General features: G+C 53.5%; 1 protein-coding gene across 4 annotated transcripts in view; it reads right to left on the bottom strand.

The window, feature by feature from the left end:
• Nucleotides 1-19,034, bottom strand: part of PRKAG2 (protein kinase AMP-activated non-catalytic subunit gamma 2) — a 242,260-nt gene that overhangs the window by 131,686 nt on the left and 91,540 nt on the right. The window contains exon 1 of one of the 4 annotated variants that reach the window (XM_032305089.1): nt 5,912-6,492. The exons of the other annotated variants lie outside the window; for them this stretch is intronic. Within the exon in view, the coding sequence (XP_032160980.1) occupies nt 5,912-6,005 (94 nt within the window). The 5' untranslated portion in view covers nt 6,006-6,492. Of the gene's footprint in view, nt 1-5,911; nt 6,493-19,034 lie in introns of those variants that run through there. 4 annotated transcript variants of the gene reach the window in all.

Raw genomic sequence — 19,034 nt, 5'->3', positions numbered from 1 at the left:
TCAGCCAATTCTCAGAGAAAGTGCGCCTTTCGTATGCAAACAAACCAACCCAGAGCCCAGACTCTGAACCCCCTTCCCTGCCTGGGTCTTACACGCAGAAGGCACCATCCTCCTGCCCTAAAGGACCATCCTGGGGCCAGGGACCAGCTAGCCCGAGAGCAGCTCGACACCGCGCAGTCACCGCACAGTCTGCCGGAATTGCCCGAATTGGCCGATTCCAAACCTGCCCACCGCGCCAGGCTGTGCCCTTCCCCTGGAAGGGAATGGAAACCCCTGGAAACCCCCATGAAGGCGCCTGACCACCCTCTGCCCTCACCCCGGCAACCTTCTGCCTCCTGACCCGCCGGGAACCACCCATCCACAGCAGCGCCCCCCGACCCGTCTGTCGGCCTTGGCGAATCTGAATAGTAATAAAAACTCTATAAAACGCCGTCTCCCCATCTGTGCATCTCCCTGCTCCCTTCTCTGCTCTGCACCAGAAGATTGATCACGAGGCTTCCCAATGCACCGGCGCACTGGAAACTGTCAACAGGAACATTCCAGGGAAACATGCATTCAGCCCAATGACCAGAGGCTTTCTCAGAAACCCTCCATGAAGGGCACCGAACTAAAGTGGCTTCCCAAGGTCTTCACTCTCCAGGGTACTGCGCGCAGAGAAAGTCAACTGGCGCCAAGCTGGATGTTGGGAACTCAGGGGTCCTGTTTTCTGGTCAGTCCAGCCTTGCCTCCCAGCACAGCTGAGTTTCTAGGGGGAAGGGGTTCCACGTGATTTGGTTTATAGATACAAAAGCTATAGAGAGGGACGCCTGGGTGGCTCAGTCGGTTAAGCTGCTGCCTTTGGTTCAGGTCATGATCCCAGGGTCCTGGGATCGAGTCCCGCATGGGACTCCTTGCTCAGCGGGGATCCTGCTTCTCTCTCTGCTTCTGCCTGCTTGTGCGCTCTCTGATAAATAAAAAATAAATAAATAAAATCTTTTAAAAAAGAAAGCTATAGAGAGGTTGAACACAGGTTAAGCTGGGCCCTAAGGAGTTGGTGAAATCCCTGGTCTTAGCTGATTTGTGTCGTGTCTTTCAGCTAGGCGTGGGGCTCGGCTAAGTATTTCAGAATGGCTTCTGAATCCACCTTGAACCCTCTCCCCCTTCCTTCCCAGCAGTGCTCTCGGGCAGGAGCCCCAAGATGGGGCACCTGTGTACCCACTCTCACAGTCAGGGACCGGGCACAGCTCTGACCTGGGGCCTAACTAGGAGGGGACGCCCGCCCGCCGTGGGGCTTACCCTCGGCACCAGCACCAGTGCCAAGGGACACCGTGGGCCCAGAAGCCTTCTACGGCCTCAGGGACATCCATGCTGATTGGTCCTTGAGAGCATGACCCTGGATGTTTTTTCCTTCTCAATCATTAAAGACAAATTACTACTGGAGAACAGAATTCATTTCTGCTCTTTCGATGTACCAAGCTCTTGATCTGGTCCAGAAGCGGGAGGCCCACACAGTGCCATCAGGTGCCAAGGCCCCTGGGCCCTTAGACCCACCCCAGGTCAGGTCCTTCCAGAGGGCATTCCCAGACAGGTCCCAGACAGGCATTCCAGCCCGGAGCCGTCACTGAGCTACGAGAGGCTTCTCCATCACTGTCCAGAGTCGCTGTGTTTAAACCCAGCCCCCTTCTGGAATATTCTGTCTCCCTTATTTCTCTAGGCGCATCCCCAGCGCGGCAGTCTCGTCCTCCTCCCTCAGATGTCCACAGTGCCGACCTCATCTGTGCAGGGTCAAGTGTCTCTGTTCAGAACAGGGCTCCCCAGAGGCCAGCAGCTCCTGGAACCACACTGCCGAACCACACTCGTGGAACCACACACCTAACCTCTCGGGGCCCATGAGCACCCATTTCCCTGTCTGTGTCGTCACTCAGCCTGTTGCTAGGATGCTCCTCTCTAGCCTACTGCCGCCTGCCCGCCTGCCTGCTGGGTGCGGACCACCTGACTCGTCGAGCGATCCCGGGAGCCCGCAGAGAGAGCATGAATCCGGAAGTGCTTAACTGAGATTTTCCCAGGAAGCCCGCATCCGGGCCATGTCTTCCACCTGTTGTCCGCCAGGGGCCCGTGTCCAGGTTCCGCTGAGCAGTGCCGGTGACGGCTGCACAGGGGAGGACACTCCCCACTGCCTGGCGTCGCAAACGAAGGCTCGCCTGTCTGTTGAACGAGCCACACACAAAAGACAAACCCTGAGTCTTTTGCATGAGGTCCCTAGAGACTCTACTCAGAAACGGGAAGTTGAAAGGCGGGTGCCAGGCGCCTGGCGGGGTGGGACGGCAGGTGTTGTTTGATGGGTGCGGAGTTTCAGGTGGGGACGACAGAAGGTTCTAGAGATGGATGTGATGACAGCTGCACAACAGTGTGAGCGTACTTATTGCCACTCAGCTGCGCACTTAGAAGTGGGGAAGGTGGTCAACCTTATTTTACCACGATTTCAGACACCAGCTTGGGCGGCGAGCGTCGTGCTCACGGCGGTGCCACAGACGCTGGTGGGCCTGGAGAGCACCGGGCGTCGCTGAACCGGACAATGGGTGTATGAGGCTGTTCTCCCTGCTTCTCTCTGCATTTGAAAATGTCCACTACAGAGAGGTAAAGACTTGAATTTGAACGAGCACCGGTACTTTTCGAGGCAACCACGATCGCAAGCAGACTGTGAGGGACAGGCAGGCAGGGAGGGACATCTGGGCGAGGCAGGAAGGACCACAGACATCGCTTTCCAGCCTGGCCCGCTGCTCGAGGCGAAGAGCAGGGGATGCCCCCACCCCCAAACCATGCCTGGCCGTGGCCTCCGCTTGCATTCCCAGAGGACAGGAGAGCTGGGACGGGCAGTGTGGGGGAGATGCATGTATCGGCGCACGAGGAACTCTGGAGTTCTGTTCCAGAAGTGGTTTTACGTTCATCCCGAGGACAGCTAACAGGAAGGGGAGGCTCCCCACGATGCAGAGACCCACCGGAGGTTCTCGTCTTCAGCGTCGCTTAGACCTCTGCGGCATGGGGACAGAGCGCCAGCTTCCCGACGCACCCCTTGGCTTCCCATCTCCAGGACGGTCCTCAGAAGGGCCCTCTCAAGGCTTCAGGTGCACACACCTCTTAACTGCTCCCCCCTAACTGCAGAGGGTGGAAAAGTTCCTGCGGCCAGCGCTCCCGTCCGTCTGGTTGGCACGCTCCTTCCTAATCGACCTTGTTCCTTCTTACTGTTACTGCCGCTCGCTCTCTGTCTACGTCGTCTGGATGTCTGTGGACCAGAGAGGCTGGAAAAGTCGAAATCATTGCTTGTGTATCACACGGAGAATGAAAACCTGAGCCTCTTGCTTCGCTTTGCAGGGGAGCTTTGCAGGGGTAGATGCAAGACCCCAAGGCCAAAAGCAATGAGTTTTTCATGACCCTGAACCCTCAAGGGTGTTTTAGCACAAGGCTTGAAGGTTCAAAATCCCAATGAGAGTCCCACACTTCCGAAGGAGAATGCCATCCAGGCAAATACAGATGGGCTTCATGATCGTTGATCGGCCGTGGACTGATTCCCCGGGTCTCTCTGGCCGGTCAGGAGGCTACCGAGACAGCCGGGTACAAGGGAGTGTACACCCGTACGTGTGTGCGTGTGCGCAATGAAGAAAGTGTCTCGGCCTGAGGAACTGCGGAAATGCCAGCCCGTGAGACAAAGTGCACCCCGTCCCACAGGCTCAGCTCTACCCTCCGCCCTCCACTGGAGCAGGGACACTGGGTGCTCCTGGGACCCTGGGCACAGCCCCAAGGCGTGAGGAGCCCATGCCAACTACTTGAGCGTGCTTGAGTTGGGGGAAATGGGGCACAAGTGCGGGACTGACCCTGTCACCACCCGCACAGAAGCCTTCTTGGGGGCAGAAGGGACCCTTTCTAAAATTCTTTGCTACAGGAATAACCGTAGGAAGGGGTGGAGTTCAGAAAACAAGAACCCCGAACCAATACCTACTTGACAACCAGGAACAAGGCATCTCATAACCAGTAGTTCTGCAGTGAGAGCATGTGATGCGGTCAGAACGGCGGACAGAACACTCCCTTGGGGGCACGTCCCTGCCCCAGAGAAGCCAGGAGATCACAGAACAGGTGACTGGGCTTTAGGGGAGGGATGGCTAAGCTGAGTCTGGGAGGTGGGTGAAGGTTAGCGAGGCACAGAGGGAGAGGAAGGCCCAGGGGACACACTGTTTTCTTCAGTTGGTGTCTCCCCACCCAACACCTGCCATGTGGCCTCGCTCTTGGCTCCTCGCGCACGGAGACTCTAAACAAAAAGAAAACCAGGACATACCACAAGCCTGGATGCCTGGGCTCTGGCCACCTTGAGTGGCCTCAGCCTGCTTCCCGAACCCCAGAGGAAGGTTCTGGAGGAAGCCCAGCTCTTCCTGACCCTGGTCAGAGCTGGTATTTGCATGTGAGCCCTTAGAAAACTTGGTCGACATGCAGATATTATTTTTGATCTCAGAAGTGTAGGAGACATGACGACAGCCAGGTTTTACATGAAGAGGAGAAACCACAGTCCGGCAAATGACAGGCTCTTAATAACGGGCCTTTCCGTCCCCGTCAGCAAAACGTGACTTTCGGTTCAATACAGGGTTCAGATTTAATTCTAAGGTAAACGAGTGTTTATTACTTTATTATTTTAAAAAGTGCCTTCTTTTTAAACCACATCTATGAATCAAGTCCAAGACATCTGTCATTCCTTCCCCAGGCAAGGAGCAGGCGTCAGGCTCCTACCTAATTTCCCCAGAGCATCCCATCAGATACTCCTCCTTAGTTTCTTCACGAGGTTGAAAATCCCCCCAGTTCCAGAGCTGCTGTGTTCTCTGGCCACCTCTCCAGAGGGACCAGCCTCCCACTGGGGCTGTCAGGGGCCTTCTGGAAGCAGCTGGTTAGATTGGATTAGCAAGCCATGTCAGCGAGTTTTAGATCTACCTTTTCATTCTCATGTACTGCCCAGAAGTTTTGGCAAAGTCATTTCCCTACTATGCACAAGGACTTTTTTTTTTTTTTTTTTGGTGCCACATATCACGTCATACGCCACTCAAGGGACACAATTTAATGCACTGCTCGGCTCCCCCCACCCTGAGATCTCTGGGACGTGTGTGGGGCCCCTTGCTCCAACTCAGAACAGGGTACTAGGGAACATGCCACGCAGCAGTGGCCACCAGGAAGTTAAAACGAAGAAGTCTGGCATCTAATTTTGAGTCGGCAGGACTTAGCCAGGCCTCTGGGGGGCTGAGAATGCTTTGCAATGCTTTGCTACACCAGCCAGCCAGAGGGAGACCCACCCCCGATCCAGAGGTCCCTGGAAATACTGACTTGCAGTGCTCCCCACATGTCCCGGTCACACCGGTCCCAACCCCCTGTGTGTGGAGAGGCGGTGGAAGGTCCCAGAAGCCAGGGAGACCACAAAGCAAACTTCTCTCCCAGGGGACTCCAATCAGGCAGGTGCTTTTCCTTCCCACATGAACCCCTGATCTGTCCAATTCTTCAGCCAGAGGGGCAAAGGGTCCATCCCCTTGGCCCCCAACACTAGCTCTCTCTCCACGCACACATTTCATCCTTAACAGCCAAAAAGAACAGCTCAGCCCATTCTCTCTCTTTCCCAAACCGTGAGTTTTGCCTAAATGAATGATTACACAACTGAGCACTAACCTCACTGAGCCAGGTGGGGTGAAACGGGACAGTCAGAACAGCGTCGCGCGCTTCACCATAAGCACTGCCGTCCATAAGGAGGCACCTGCCAACCTAGGCCTCGGACTCCTGCCTGGCAACGACACGCGCACTCGGAGACCGCCTGGGAGGCTCCGCGCACGCACACATGCACGCCGCGGGGTGTCCCTCCGACGGCACAGACCGGCAGAGAACGGGGCCAGGGGCAGCGTCCTACCAAAAAGGCCGTGGGGCTCCGACTGGCGCCTCTCAGTGCTCCGGTTTGGGTCCTTGTGCTTCTTGTTCCCCCTGAGGCTGCCGAAACGCTTCATGAGGAGCCGTGGCCACAGGAGCAGCGACAGGTGACCATACCAAGAGCCGTCGAACCCGTGTCAGCACCAGGTGGCCGGGAACCAGGAGAGGCGCAGCATCAGCCGCAGGTGTGGGGCACACGGCAGCCTCAGCCACCAAGGGCTTAGAGACCCGGCCCGTGAGTGCAGGTGTCCCGGCCGGGGGCCCTCACCCCCACACAGGGCGGGTCGCTCTCGGGGCTGGCCGCCGCCCTGGGACTCGCGGGCAATCCCACGGCAGCCCTTCCTCCGCGAGAGCGCTCGGCCGTCCTCCCGCCACACCTCCGGCCGCAGCCGTGGGAGCAGCCCCGCTGTCCTTAAGTAGGCAAGGAGCGGCCCGAGCCCAGGCAGAAGCTGCCCGTGGGTTTGTTTATGCAGCTGAGGTCAGCTGCGCGCTCAGACACTCCAGGGCTTTTCCCCCTTAAAATCAGAGAAGACTAAATAGGCAAGCAGAGCCCGGGCCCGCTGGTCATGTGCAGATCTGCAGATGTCTCTTTAAAAAGACTGTAAAAGGAAACCTCCCCGGACAGACAATTCTTGGCACCAATGGGCCAGAGCACATTCCCATTATGACATGACATCACACAACTATTTTGATTCATGTGTTCCAGAGTTCCACGGGGTCAGAAGGCTGCGGCTACTTCTTGGTGGAGGAGCCCCAGGTCCCTGGGCTGGAGATCACCGAACCCACTTCAGCTCAGGCTCCTTCGCAATGAAAGATGCGAGACCACCTATGAGACGGGGATCGGGGGGCAGTCCCTGGAAGGTTCTTCAGCAAATGCATGACTTGGGCCCCGGGCTTAAGAACTGCAGAATACCAGCGCTTGCTTGCTTCTGTTTATTTATTTATTTTATTATTTGATTTATGTATTAGGCTCCATGCCCACCGAAAGGCCAGCATGGGGCTTGAACTCACAACCTTGAAATGAAGCCTGGGCCGAGCTCAAGTCTGACACTTAACCGAATGAGCCACCGAGGTGCCCCCTAGAATCACAGAGCTTTTAGACAGAGATTTTAGAAAGGATCTAGTCCAACCCCTTTCCATGACAGATGGGGAAATTGAGGCTCAGAAAGGGGGTGGGACTTGCCCAACATCCCGTAGCTAATGGCAGAACCAGGGCTCGAATTCTCATTTCCTTGACTCCTAAGCCAAACCCCGACCTAATAAAACACAACAAAAACCTCATATATGTTTTGTAACTAATAAACCAAACTTTAAAAATATGAGATAGAAAAATAACTTTTAAATTAAAAAAAAATTTTTTTTTTCTGATATCTTCACTGGATTAAAGGGGCATTACAGGATGTGCTACTGACTGGCTTTCTGAGCCTGAAAAGTTATTTCCCATTTCTGGGCCTCAGTTTCCTCTCTGTGTATCAAGACTAGACTTGACCACATTAGGATTTCGTTGACTTCCGGAAGTCTGAACTTTGAATGGCTGTTTCGTGTGCCTTTTCTTTCTTGCTGGGACTGATGGACAGAAGCAGTGATCAAATATTTGTAGCCAGGACGCATGAATGAACAAACAAAACAGTTCTGCTTTGAAGGAATTTGCAGATGACAAGGATAAACTGTAAAGCAATACTAACGGCCTAAGAAAAGCTGTATGGGGTCAACAGCAAGGGGCCAGTCTGGGCAATGATTGGCATCAGCACGCATGGACAGAGGGCAATTGTATGCCTCCTGCCCCCCTTGGAAGGGAGCGCTTGAGCTGGCTTTGAGGGTTGAAGGGTCCGGAGGAAAGGAGAGAGGCCAGGCCAGGCCAGCGCAGCCCCAGAACAAGTCACAAGACCCACCTCCAGCTGGGTCCCCCAGTATATGAGTGGATCCTCTCTGTTGTTAAATATGGTAGCCCACACTTACCGGGATTAAACTCTGAAAAAGACAGCATAAGTAGGTTTTTCCCCTTGAGATTTCTTTCTTTCTTTTTTTTAAAGATTTTTATTTATTTGACAGAAAGAGACCACAAGTAGGCAGAGAGGCAGGCAGAGAGAGAGGGGGGAAGCAGGCTCCCCGGCGAGCAGAGAGCCCGATGCGGGACTCGATCCCAGGACCCTGAGATCATGACCTGAGCCGAAGGCAGAGGCTTAACCCACTGAGCCACCCAGGCGCCCCTCTTCTTTCTTTCTTTCTTTCTTTTTTTTAATATCTTACCAATTCAGGTCCTAACAGAAGTTGGAATGTTCTTCTGATTTAAAAATAAAGGAAAACAAAGCAGGAGCACCTGGTCTATCAGTTGGTAGAGCATGGGACTCTTGATCTCAGGGTCATGAGTTCAAGCCCCACACTGGGCACCGAGATTACTTAAGAAGAGAATCATGAATAAAAATTCACTTAGAAAAAATAAAAGCAAAGCAGAACTTGTTTATGAAAATGCCACCAAACACATATTTCAGTAACAAAGGGGCATATTTGATTAGAAGGAAAATGAAAAGTTTTTGTTGAAGCCAATATAATATTCTTTGTACTATGTGATAAAGAAGGTAGCGGGACACAACATTTCAAAGCATGGCGGCCAAACATGGGCGAGTGTACGTTTGTGTGGAAAATAAACAGTGACTTTGGCGTGCCTGGTGGTTCTGTGCTTTGTTCCATGGTCACTCACTCATCAAGTAGTTATTAAACCAAATGTACAGGACGGCGGCTGATGGAGATTAGTGCTATGAATAATTCAAAGACATTCTTGTCCTCTAAGAGCTATACTTTAATTAGTAAAATAATAAATCCTGTTTGTTGGGTGCCTACCCCAAGCCCATTGGAGTGCTGCTCACCCCACAGTTATCTTACTGCAATCTTCCCACTGTCCTGTGGGGCAGGCATCAGTAATGCCATTTTATTTAAATATGAACAATAGGGGCGCCTAGGTGGCTCAGCAGGTTAAGCATCTTCCCTTAGCTCAGGTCATAATCCCAGGGTCCTGGGATCAAGCCTCGAGTCTGGCTCCCTGCTCAGCGGGGAGTGTGGCCCTCCCTGCCCCCTGCTCATGCTCTCTCTCTCTCTCATAAATAAAATCTTAAAAAAAAAAAAGATGAACAACAGAATCAGAGAGGTAGCTTGGCCAGGGTCACACAGCTAACACGTTAGGAGGACACCGACTTGAACCCTCATCTGATTCTGAGATTGACATCTTCACACAGTACCAACATTTGTCAGATACGGGCACAGGAAAATTCAACACAAGCAAGGCAAGAGTCTGGGCAGTGCCCAAAGCTGAATCTTAAAGGATGCACAGGCCTGTGGGGCCTGGAGTGCTTTGGGAAGTTTCTCTATTCTCACTGGGCCTTTCTGATATTCAGGCTGGCGGACTGGCAGGAGAAAGAGAGAAGGACCCCGTTTGAAAGTCCAGCCCGCAGGTGGGGGGTCTGCACCACCGGACTCGGCCAAGGAACTTGCTGTGCTCTGGAAACGCAGAGCCGACCTGCTCACCTCCCCTACGGATGCATGCAGGTCCCTGAACAGAGACTCAGGAAGCCCTGTTGTTCCCTCTGCGTGGCTCGGCTCTGGACTCCCCACTGTCTGAATTCACTCAGTAGGCGTGTCTGGGGCCTTGGAGAGGGACAGGGAGAAGATAAGTATTACCCAGATCATTCAGCGCCACTGTTCTGTTACTGAGATGGGAATAGAACATTCTGGAAAGAAATGGTCAACTTGGTCTGATTCGGCAAAAAGCTTTTGGCCCTTGATAGTTCGCGGTCCTGCAGGATGGAGTCTCAAAAGCTTGAGATGGAAAGTTAAGTGCAGCTTTCAGCCTGGCATGGACACAAACTCCCAAAGAGACCCCGCCTACGCCAACCTGTACTTTTGACCTCCCTCGAAATGTTCTTCCCGCGGTCGGTTTTACCCAAGAGCAGAGGAAAAGGCTGTTGGCAACACATGATTTCAGAAACGGAGGAGCAGTGGTGTCCTGGAAAGTGCTGACGGGCAGATCTCTGGGAGGCAGCGGGCAGGGGGTTGGACGTGCTCGGCCACGTTCCGTGGTGTAAATGCTCCAGCACTGGCCCATCTCAAGGCACTAATGGGGCATGGGCAGACTTGCGAACTTCCTGATAATTTAGCAATCGGCTCGCTTGCCACTGGGGTCTTCCTGTTCGACTCACATGTACCTCACATGGGACAACGTTTTTTGTTCCATAATTAGAGACAAATACTGACGCACTGGCGGAGGGGACACGTTCACACAGCAGGTGAAGCTTCCCAGGACCTTGCCTTCAGCATGTTGACCAAGGGGCTGGGAGAGAGAATCACTCGCTCCCTTCTTCCCTGTTTCCATCAGCTGATGGTCTGGGACGAGAGGGCGAGACGCCCTTTACAACGCTGTGATTCAGCCCACAGGAAGACATTCCGATGGAAGGCTTTCTGTACTTGGGGATCTTTTTTAAGAGAAGGATTGGGGAAAAAAGGAACTAGTGGCTCCCAAGATGGAACTGTCCTTTTTTAAAAAAAAAATCTTTCTAAGTTAAAAAATTTTTTTTATATATGTATTGGGGTGAAAGAGAGCATAAGAGAAAGCAGAGAGCACGGCGGTGGGGGGGGGGCAGAGGGAGGGGGAGAAGCAAGCTCCCTGCCAAGCAGGGAGCCCAATATGGGGCTCGATCCCAGGACCCCAAGATCATGACCTGAGCTGAAGGCAGAGGCTTCACCGACCGAGCCCCCTAGGCACCCCTGGATCTGTCATTTGAAATGTGTCTTTAAAGGGTCTGGGCCTTTCTAGGTCATACTTTACAAATCACTTGTTGGGGTCACAGCTGGAAGCCTGGACTAGGACCCGGCCCCTGCGGCAGGAGATGCCTTCTGTCCTTGCACTTGTCCCAGGCGGAGGGAACCGGGCCTCCCTGATTGCCACGTCGGGGGTTCGACAAGGTTTGGGGAAGGACAGAATATGTTGTTCGCTTTCGTCGTTACTGGAGTCCCAGTCTTTCGACTATGAGCCGACACCGGACAACTGACAACCAGAACAAGACAAGAGCGCTGAAGAGCTGTGCTCCGCGGAGGAGGGGCGCACACAAGCTCGCCCCATCGTTCTGCGTGTCCGTGGGCTGCTTCTCCCCCGGTGATGCTGCATGCTCCCGGCACAGGGACTCTTACCCCAGCGGAGAAGCCGAATCAGCACTTGATGATGAGTCCTTCGAGGCAGCCAGTGGGCTGGGACGTGGGCCAGGGAAGAGAAGGTTGTGCTCTGTGCCCCCCTGCCCTGCCAGTCATCTTAGGGGAGGTCACCTGACCCCCACGGCTGCCTCTACTGGAGGCCCGAGAGCTAAGCGAGGCTGTTGCGATGGCCCCCACCCCCCGCCCTCGGTCGCTGAAGGTCTGCAGTCACCGTCAGGCAGCAGCCGCAGGGTAGGGCTGAGGGCAGGAGCACCATGACAGTGGGGAATGCGTCGCCTTTCCCTGATGCTTGCATTTTCCCTGGCGGACTGGTCTCTGGCCCTCCGCCCACGTGAACCCTGCAAACCACGAAGGAGCCAGAGTGCGCCGGGGACTGTCTAGCCAGTGGCATTGCTGGAGAGAGGAGATGTGGAAGAGAGGGGACACCACGGGGACCGCAGACAGGGCCGCGGGACAGCGCTCCCTCCCCCTGCCTCAGGATGCCGGCAGACCGAAAGCTCTGCCTCCCTCCCTGTGCGGCCCGCGGCCTCTCCACGCCCTGAGCGTCTGCGTTCGTAGAGCTCTGATGTGTGAGACCTCGCTGGCCACCTCGGGGACCCCAAAACACGCGTAACCCAGGGCAGTCATTGGAAGTTCTGCGCTGGTGATCGGGAGGCCTTGTTCCCATAGCCCGCCGGCAAGCGCTAAGACATAAGGCGTCTGTTGTCCCCGTAACTGGTCCCCATTCCAGGCTTGTGGCCGTGGCTCCCACCAGGACTCGTCCCCTCTCTGCGGTAGCCCCCGCGGTTGGTGCCAACCTCCCCTTGTCACCGCATCCCTGTACACACGGGTGTGCAGCAGCAGGGGGCCCACCGCCGAGGGGGTCCTGACGGGGCCGCGCGGGTCACAGACCAGCCCATCCTCCTCCCTCGGAAGCTCGGGCGGGGCTGTCCAGGGAGCCATCCCCCCCGAAGCCCACCCTCACTCTGGATTTCCAATTATATTAAAATGAAAATTTCCAAGGCCCCAAACGTGATCATGGAAGCCACCTGTGTAGCCTGTCGGGTGCAGATGCAAACGGTTCACCGGAGGGTCACGTGGGGCCGGGATGAGGGCACGTATCAGAGACCCGGCAGGCCACCCTCACTCAGGCACTTCCTGCCCCGAGGACGGGTTCTCACAGCCCCGTGCACCCCTCAAGCGCACCCTTGCCTCTGGGGGGCTGTAGATGAGGCACAGGTGCACACAGAAGCCGCTGGCAGGCCTGGGCCTGGCTGCCACGGGGACCTGCCCTGTTAGGGACGCCGCCCACTGGAACAGACAATACAGATGTCTCCCTGGGGTTCCCCCACCACGAAGGCAGGCAGGCAGGAGGCCAGCCCTTATGATTCTGTTAAATTAATATAAAGAAATGGAGCTTCCAAGAAGCCAACTGATTTGCCCAGGATCCCAGCCAGGGGAGGCCAGCGGTAGGGCTGGGGTCAGACCTGGGGTCGCCGGTGCCCCCGTCCAGCGGCATTAGGACCTCGGGTTGCCTCTTCTCTGTCGGGAAGAGTAAATAAAGACATCTGGACTGAAAGCCGACTCTGAAAACCTCTGAGGATCATGTGACAGTACCTGAAAAGCACCCGGAGCCCCGAGAGCCTGTGAGCCAAACTGAATGCCGTTGTGTAAGAGGGGAGCGGGCGGCTTCAGCGTGGGGTAGCACACAGCGGCTCGCGCTCTCCCGCTGGTTGCAAAAGACTGGGTCATATTTCATGGAAAGTTCTAAAGGTCACCGTGGCACTTGACTCTGAGTGAGACCGCCGTGTCACCTCACCAGGGCCCTCCGTGTCCCTGCCCGGAGCTGTTTATACGGACAAGGCTCCGGACAGGGATGCACCCCCACCCTGACTCAGGGCCCCGTGCCCACTCACGCGTCTCTGCCGCACGCTCACGGTCACGGTTACTCACCAGGTCCCCATGAGCTGGAGTCTGGAGGCTCCAGTCTGAGTGACAAGAGGGTGACTTTTTTGGCAAAGACAAACCACCTCAGCCTAAATAGTTCAACCCACACCAGGGACATCTAAACCCAGTGACAACAGGGGTATCATCTTTAAGAGCACAGAAGTGTTTATGAAGAGTGAGAAATGATGGCAGTAATTATTTTTGGCGTGCTCCAGGGCAAAGCCTAAAAGCATGACTCCCTAGATGGTCTCAAAGTCTTCTGTGGGGCATCATCAAGCGAGATAAAACTGCAAAAATATCCTGAAAGCTGCAGAGTGTTGTAGGTGGAAAGCATCGTGTCAACCTTAATGCAGCCCGGAAAGATCCTTCCGGGCTCGCACTCTGAGCACCTCAAGGACACGGAGGAGAAAGCCGCCGCAAAGCCTTGGTTACCAAAAGGCGCCTCCTCGGGCCCCAACCCAGGGCTGGCTGCCTGGGCTCTGCATCTCGGTGGAGAGTGTCGGATCCTTAAGCCTGGCCAGCCGGGCAGGCGCCAGGACCTGAGCTAGGAGCAGCCCACCGGCCACCCCGGCTCTCAGTCCCAACCCAGAAGACAGAAGTCATCGGACAAAACGCTGTTCATTAGCCAAAACACTCACAGCCCAAGCATTTTATTTCTTCAGTGAGGAACCAAGGGACTTTGCTACTAAGAATTTACTCTTTTTAACCACACGAACAAAGAACACCGGTGGGGGGTGCTACCAGGCAAGGACACCGCCGCAGGGCACGTAGCTGGCCCGAGCAGGGAGGCGGGGAGGACGAGTCAGAAGCCCTCGCCATGCAGAGCCTAGTCCCTGTATCTCAGGGCTGGCTGGCCGGATATGCTGGGCTGCATCACAGGAAAATCCGGCAAGGACCCTAAATCGTCTGTAAAACGGGAAGTTACAGTTCATACGTTTTGAAGAAGAAAACCTCAAAGCGTATGATACATCGAACACTTAAATAAGATGCATGTGTTGGTGCTTAATGGTTGAAGTTTCAAACATCTCGGAAGTTAACTTGGGTGGCTGGATCACTTCTGATGTTGACAAAATACAAGAATGGTATTCCAAAATCCAGACCATTGGCTCACTCGGATCGGCCTTATCCCGCACTAGTCCGATGTTCCTGTGTCACCGATATCACGCACCTCCGCCGCCTTTCCAATTACATTATGATTCGGGGCGGGGGGGGCAATGCTGCACCTAAAGGGGTGAAAATGGCTCTTGGGGAGGGGGATGGCTCTTTTCACATATAAAGTGCAGACAGACCCACAGCACATAAATTATGTAAGGTGTATCTGTCCTGCTAAAATTGCAAAGGGGTGATTAGAAACAAATGCCCAAGAAGGCTCTTGGGGGGGGGCGATAAGACGAAAAGGCCGATTAATTTGAAAAAGGAAAGCAGATAAGAAACTGAAGATGTAAGGGAGTGAGTATAAGAGAATGTACACGTTGTATCACTGACAAGCCATAAAACAGCTGAATATTATGTACACAATCTTAAAAAGTTCCTTTTAGGTTTTGGTGGAGTGGGGTATCTATCATGGCAAATTGTTTTTTTTTCTATCACGTAACTGAACTGCTTTACCGAAAACTAAAATGTAAAGAAGAGAAAAAATAAAACACAAGCAAAAAAAAATCTCGTCAATGGGGATCAGTATCTACAGCGGGAAAATTCAGCAAGGTGCATTCGCAGTATGTTGCTTCAGCAAAGGCTAAAAAAAAGAAAAGAAAAATGTTGGGGAACTGTTGTAAGTGGAGCCTAAAGAAAGCAGCCGCTGGCGTGCCCGCCCATCTCGCCCATCTCGGGCTTTTATCTCTTATCTCTGGCCCAGATTTGGAAGATTAGCAGAACGTGGTTATCCAACCGTCCCCCAGGGAGGAGAATGCACTAATTCAGCAGCGTAGCCCGGCTTCCTGCCCTTCAGGAGGTTTGGGGCTGATCGAGAGAGGGTCCCTGCAGGATCAGAGGGCGAGGAGGAAGGTGAGAGGTTCTCCTCCCAAAGCCTGACGAGCCACGAGAGCCATCGTGGCATGTCCTTCCAATCTCCCCATGGAGAAGAAACTCTGGGAAGAGACCAGACCTGCTGCAGTCAGGCAAGGGGCTCCTAAAAGGTCAAAGGATGAAACTCAGTAACAATGCTCCAGACAATCTCTGGTCTTTGCTCTCCCCTCACTGGGGGCTATAAGAGGATGGTTGGACCCTGAGCCGGCCCGTCACAATGTGGTGACAATAAGGCCGTCCCCTCATCCCTCGGCTTCTGTCCTGGCATCTCCAGAGTCCATGAGCTGCGGTCACTGGCACCCCCCACCTGTTCATTTCAACAACTCCAAGCGTCCACACTGGCCAAGGACTAAGGAGCAACACGTTAAGGTATTTTTGGTCAGCAAGACCCTGCTGTCATGTAAACTAAAAGTTCTTGCACTGCAAAGGACATGATTAAGAGGGATAAAAAGCTGTCCACAGAAAGGGAGAAGAAATTCACAATGCATACATCTAGTAAGAGTCCGGCATCTGGGATGTAACAAGAACTTCCATAATTCAGCAACAAAAAGACAACCCAATGAATAGACATTTGCCCAGAGAAGATACACAAATGGCCAATCAGTGCATGGGCTGATGCCTGACATTCTGAGGGAACAGCTAGTCAAAACCACAGCCAGCGCCTGGCCATCCCCTAGGAGGGCGACGGAAACAAGCGAGAAGTGGCAGGTGTTGGAGCGGGCGTGGAGGAACTGGAACGCAAACCTGGGAATGCAAAATGGAGCAGCCACTGGGGAAGACAGCTTGGCTGTTCCTCATCAAGTGAAACGTAGAATTACCACGAGACCCAGAGACCCCACGCCTAGGTATCTACCCAAAAGAACAGAAGACAAGTGTTCAAACATAGACTTGGACGTCGACGTTCCCAGCAGCACTGTTCACAGTAGACAAAAGGTGGAAACAACCCACACGTCTGTCAGCAGACGGGTGGGTAAGCAGCACCTGCTCTGCGTGTCGGAACACAGGGAGTAGTAGTCATCCATAAAAAGGAACACAACGCTAACACCTGTTACAGCATGGAGGAACCCGGAAACAGTATGCTGAGTGAAAGAAGCCAGGCACAGAAGGCTACACTTTGTATGATTCTATTTATATGAAGTGCCCAGAAGAGGCAACTCTGAAGACACAGAAAATACATCAGTGTCTCCAGGAGCTGGGGGGAAGGGGAACGGGGAGTGCTGGGTGTCAGGTTTCCATTTGGGGCGATGAAAACGTTCTGAAACCAGATGGCCACGAAGGGTGCACCACCATGGGAACGTACTTAATGCCTCTGACTGTGCACTTTAAAATGGTCAAGATGGGGCCCCTGGGGAGGCGGCCTCAGTTGGTGAGCGTCTGAAACTAGGTTTTGGCTCAGGTCATGATCTCAAGGTCATGAGATGGAGCCCCATGTTGGGTTCTGCATTCACGAGGGGGTGTGCTTAGGATTCTTTATCTCTCTCCCTCTGCCCCTCCAAAATAAAAGAAAATAGTTAAGATGGTAAATGATCTGTTGTATTTTTTTTAACAAGTCTTTTTTTTTTTTTTAAGATTTTTTAATTTATTCATTTGACAGTCAGAGATCACAGGTAGGCAGAGAGGCAGACAGAGAGAGAGAAGGGAAGCAGGCTCCCTGTTGAGCAGAGAGCCCGATATTGGGCTCGATCCCAGGACCCTGAGATCATGACCCATGCCAAAGGCAGAGGCTTAACCCACTGAGCCACCCAGGCACCCCTGATCTGTTGTATTTTACCACACGAAAAGGAGTTACATTAGACCAGGCAGGTAGTAGAGGAAAACAGACCTGAATTCATCTACAATCTGGATTTAGGGAAAAGCTTTCTATTGATGTCTAAGTGCTTTTATCTATGGTCCAGGGGCCATCTCTGTTTCCTGAGAATCATCTATTCGTGTCTGTTGCCATATTAGCTCAGAGATACCATCTTTACATTTTGTCACAGCCGCGAGGTACTCCCGTGTGGACATACCTTCTCCGTTTTACCCAACCGCTCTCCTAGACGCACGCGTATCTCCAGCGCGTCTGCTGGGGGAGGACCGAAACGCCGCGATGTCTCAGCAGCCACGAGCACACTTAGCACCGGATCCTACTTCCAGACACTATTGGCCATTAAGAGTAGCAAGGGCTCTTTGGATAAATGGCCGATTCCAGGCCAGGGCAGGGAAAGGACAAGATGAGGCTGGAAGAGTTCTTCGATTTTTTTTTTTTTTTGACGATTTTATATATGTATTTGAGACAAGAGCGAGAGTGAATGAGCGAGAGAGCAAGAAGGTGGGGAGGGGCAGAGGGAGAGAGAAGTAGGTTATCCGCTGGGACCGAGCCCCCCGGACACCCTCCAAAGACTTTGTCTTACTGGAAAGTAAGGCACCGCTTCTGACATAACAACAGGGACAGTCCCAGGGAACAGGGACCAGCCCGGGGGCTCCTGCTGGCCAAGTCTAGGACAACCTGAATGTCAAAATATGATCACGACAAACCAAACCACTGAATAAAACAGGAGCACCTACATACCTACGTTCACAAGAAAGGAAATTTCCTTCCTTAGTAGAATTCCAACCAGTCGCTATAGAATCCACAATAAAATCGGAAAATCACCTTCTGGCAACGGCCACAGCAACAACTGAGGCAGGGACTAATCAGTGTATGCAGAACTAGCAAGGGAACATTTCAAGAGAAAGAAGATGCTTACAGAACCCCAAAGCAGTGTGGCTTCCAAAGGGGAAAACAATAATTCTGTTAGGATCTCGCCGTGGCAGAGGCTTCCCTTCGCCCAGCGATCAGTCGGCATCCCCGGCAGTAGGTCCGAGGGACATCACGCATTTCCCGCCGAGACACCAGCCGGGGCACGAGACGTGTGGCCCTGTCGCGCCCACCCAGCAAACCCGGATCTAATTGTAAGGATGCGTCAGGCAAACCCTGAAGGAGGCTAAGTCTGCCCAGTAACAGGTCCGGGGTCTTGGTAGATGCTGAGCTCATGAGAGACAAGACTGAGGGCTTCTCTGGATTAAGACATGTTGGGGGAAATGAGAATCACAGGCAATGCCTGACTGGGCGTTTCCTCTCCCAAAATATGATGCTACTGAGATAATCTGTGAATGGGGAGAAAAGCGTGTAGTTCAGCAAATTCATGTTAATTTCCCGAGTTTGGTCATTAAACTCGACTTTGGAGGACGTGCTTGTTTTTGTGAAATACACGCGGAAGGATTTAGGGGTAAAAAGGACATTATGCTACGACTGATTCTTGACGGTTCCGATTTTACATAAACACCCACATATTTATGTATTTGGGGGCGGGTAGGAGCCAATTCGGGAAGATGGTAACGCCAGGGGATCAGGACAAAGGGTACATGAGCATTCTTCGTACTCTTTTTGCGACATTTCTGTGAGCTTGAAATTGCCAAAATGAGATGCTATTTTTAAAAAGGAATTCAGAAATAAAGCAGCAGGGCAAGAACGCAGAGTTCACTAGCATCTCCCTCCACTCTGTCCCACGATCGCCCAAGCAGGCCCTTAGAGCACGGGAGAGCTCTGCAGCTCTCTGAGGGAAAGGAGAGTCTTCTGGAAACCTCCCCTTGGCTTCTCCCAAATAATAACCACCGCCCGTTCTGAGAACACCCTGCTGCCCCGCCGGCGCCCTCGCAGACACCTTTCGGGGACGCCGGCATGATCGCCAGCAGAGGGCGCTCTCCCGGGGGACCCGCACCGGGTGCCAGGCGGCCGCATAGCTCTGCAATGTGTTGGCTGAACTTTTCAGGAAACTTGGATGCCACACATACTTTTCCTTTCTTTGTGGGTAGGCGAGATGAGTCACGTTTTTCTGAAGTCGGCAGGGCCCCAGGATTCAGTCTCAGCAGCTGCCCCGATCCAGAAGGCTCCAGCAGCGGCCTGCGAACCAGGGCGGCTCAGGGGAGGTCTG

This window comes from Mustela erminea, chromosome 11 (assembly GCF_009829155.1).
Source record: "Mustela erminea isolate mMusErm1 chromosome 11, mMusErm1.Pri, whole genome shotgun sequence".
In the NCBI taxonomy this organism is placed as follows: Eukaryota; Metazoa; Chordata; class Mammalia; order Carnivora; family Mustelidae; genus Mustela; species Mustela erminea.
This window is presented reverse-complemented; position numbering and strand designations above follow the sequence as displayed.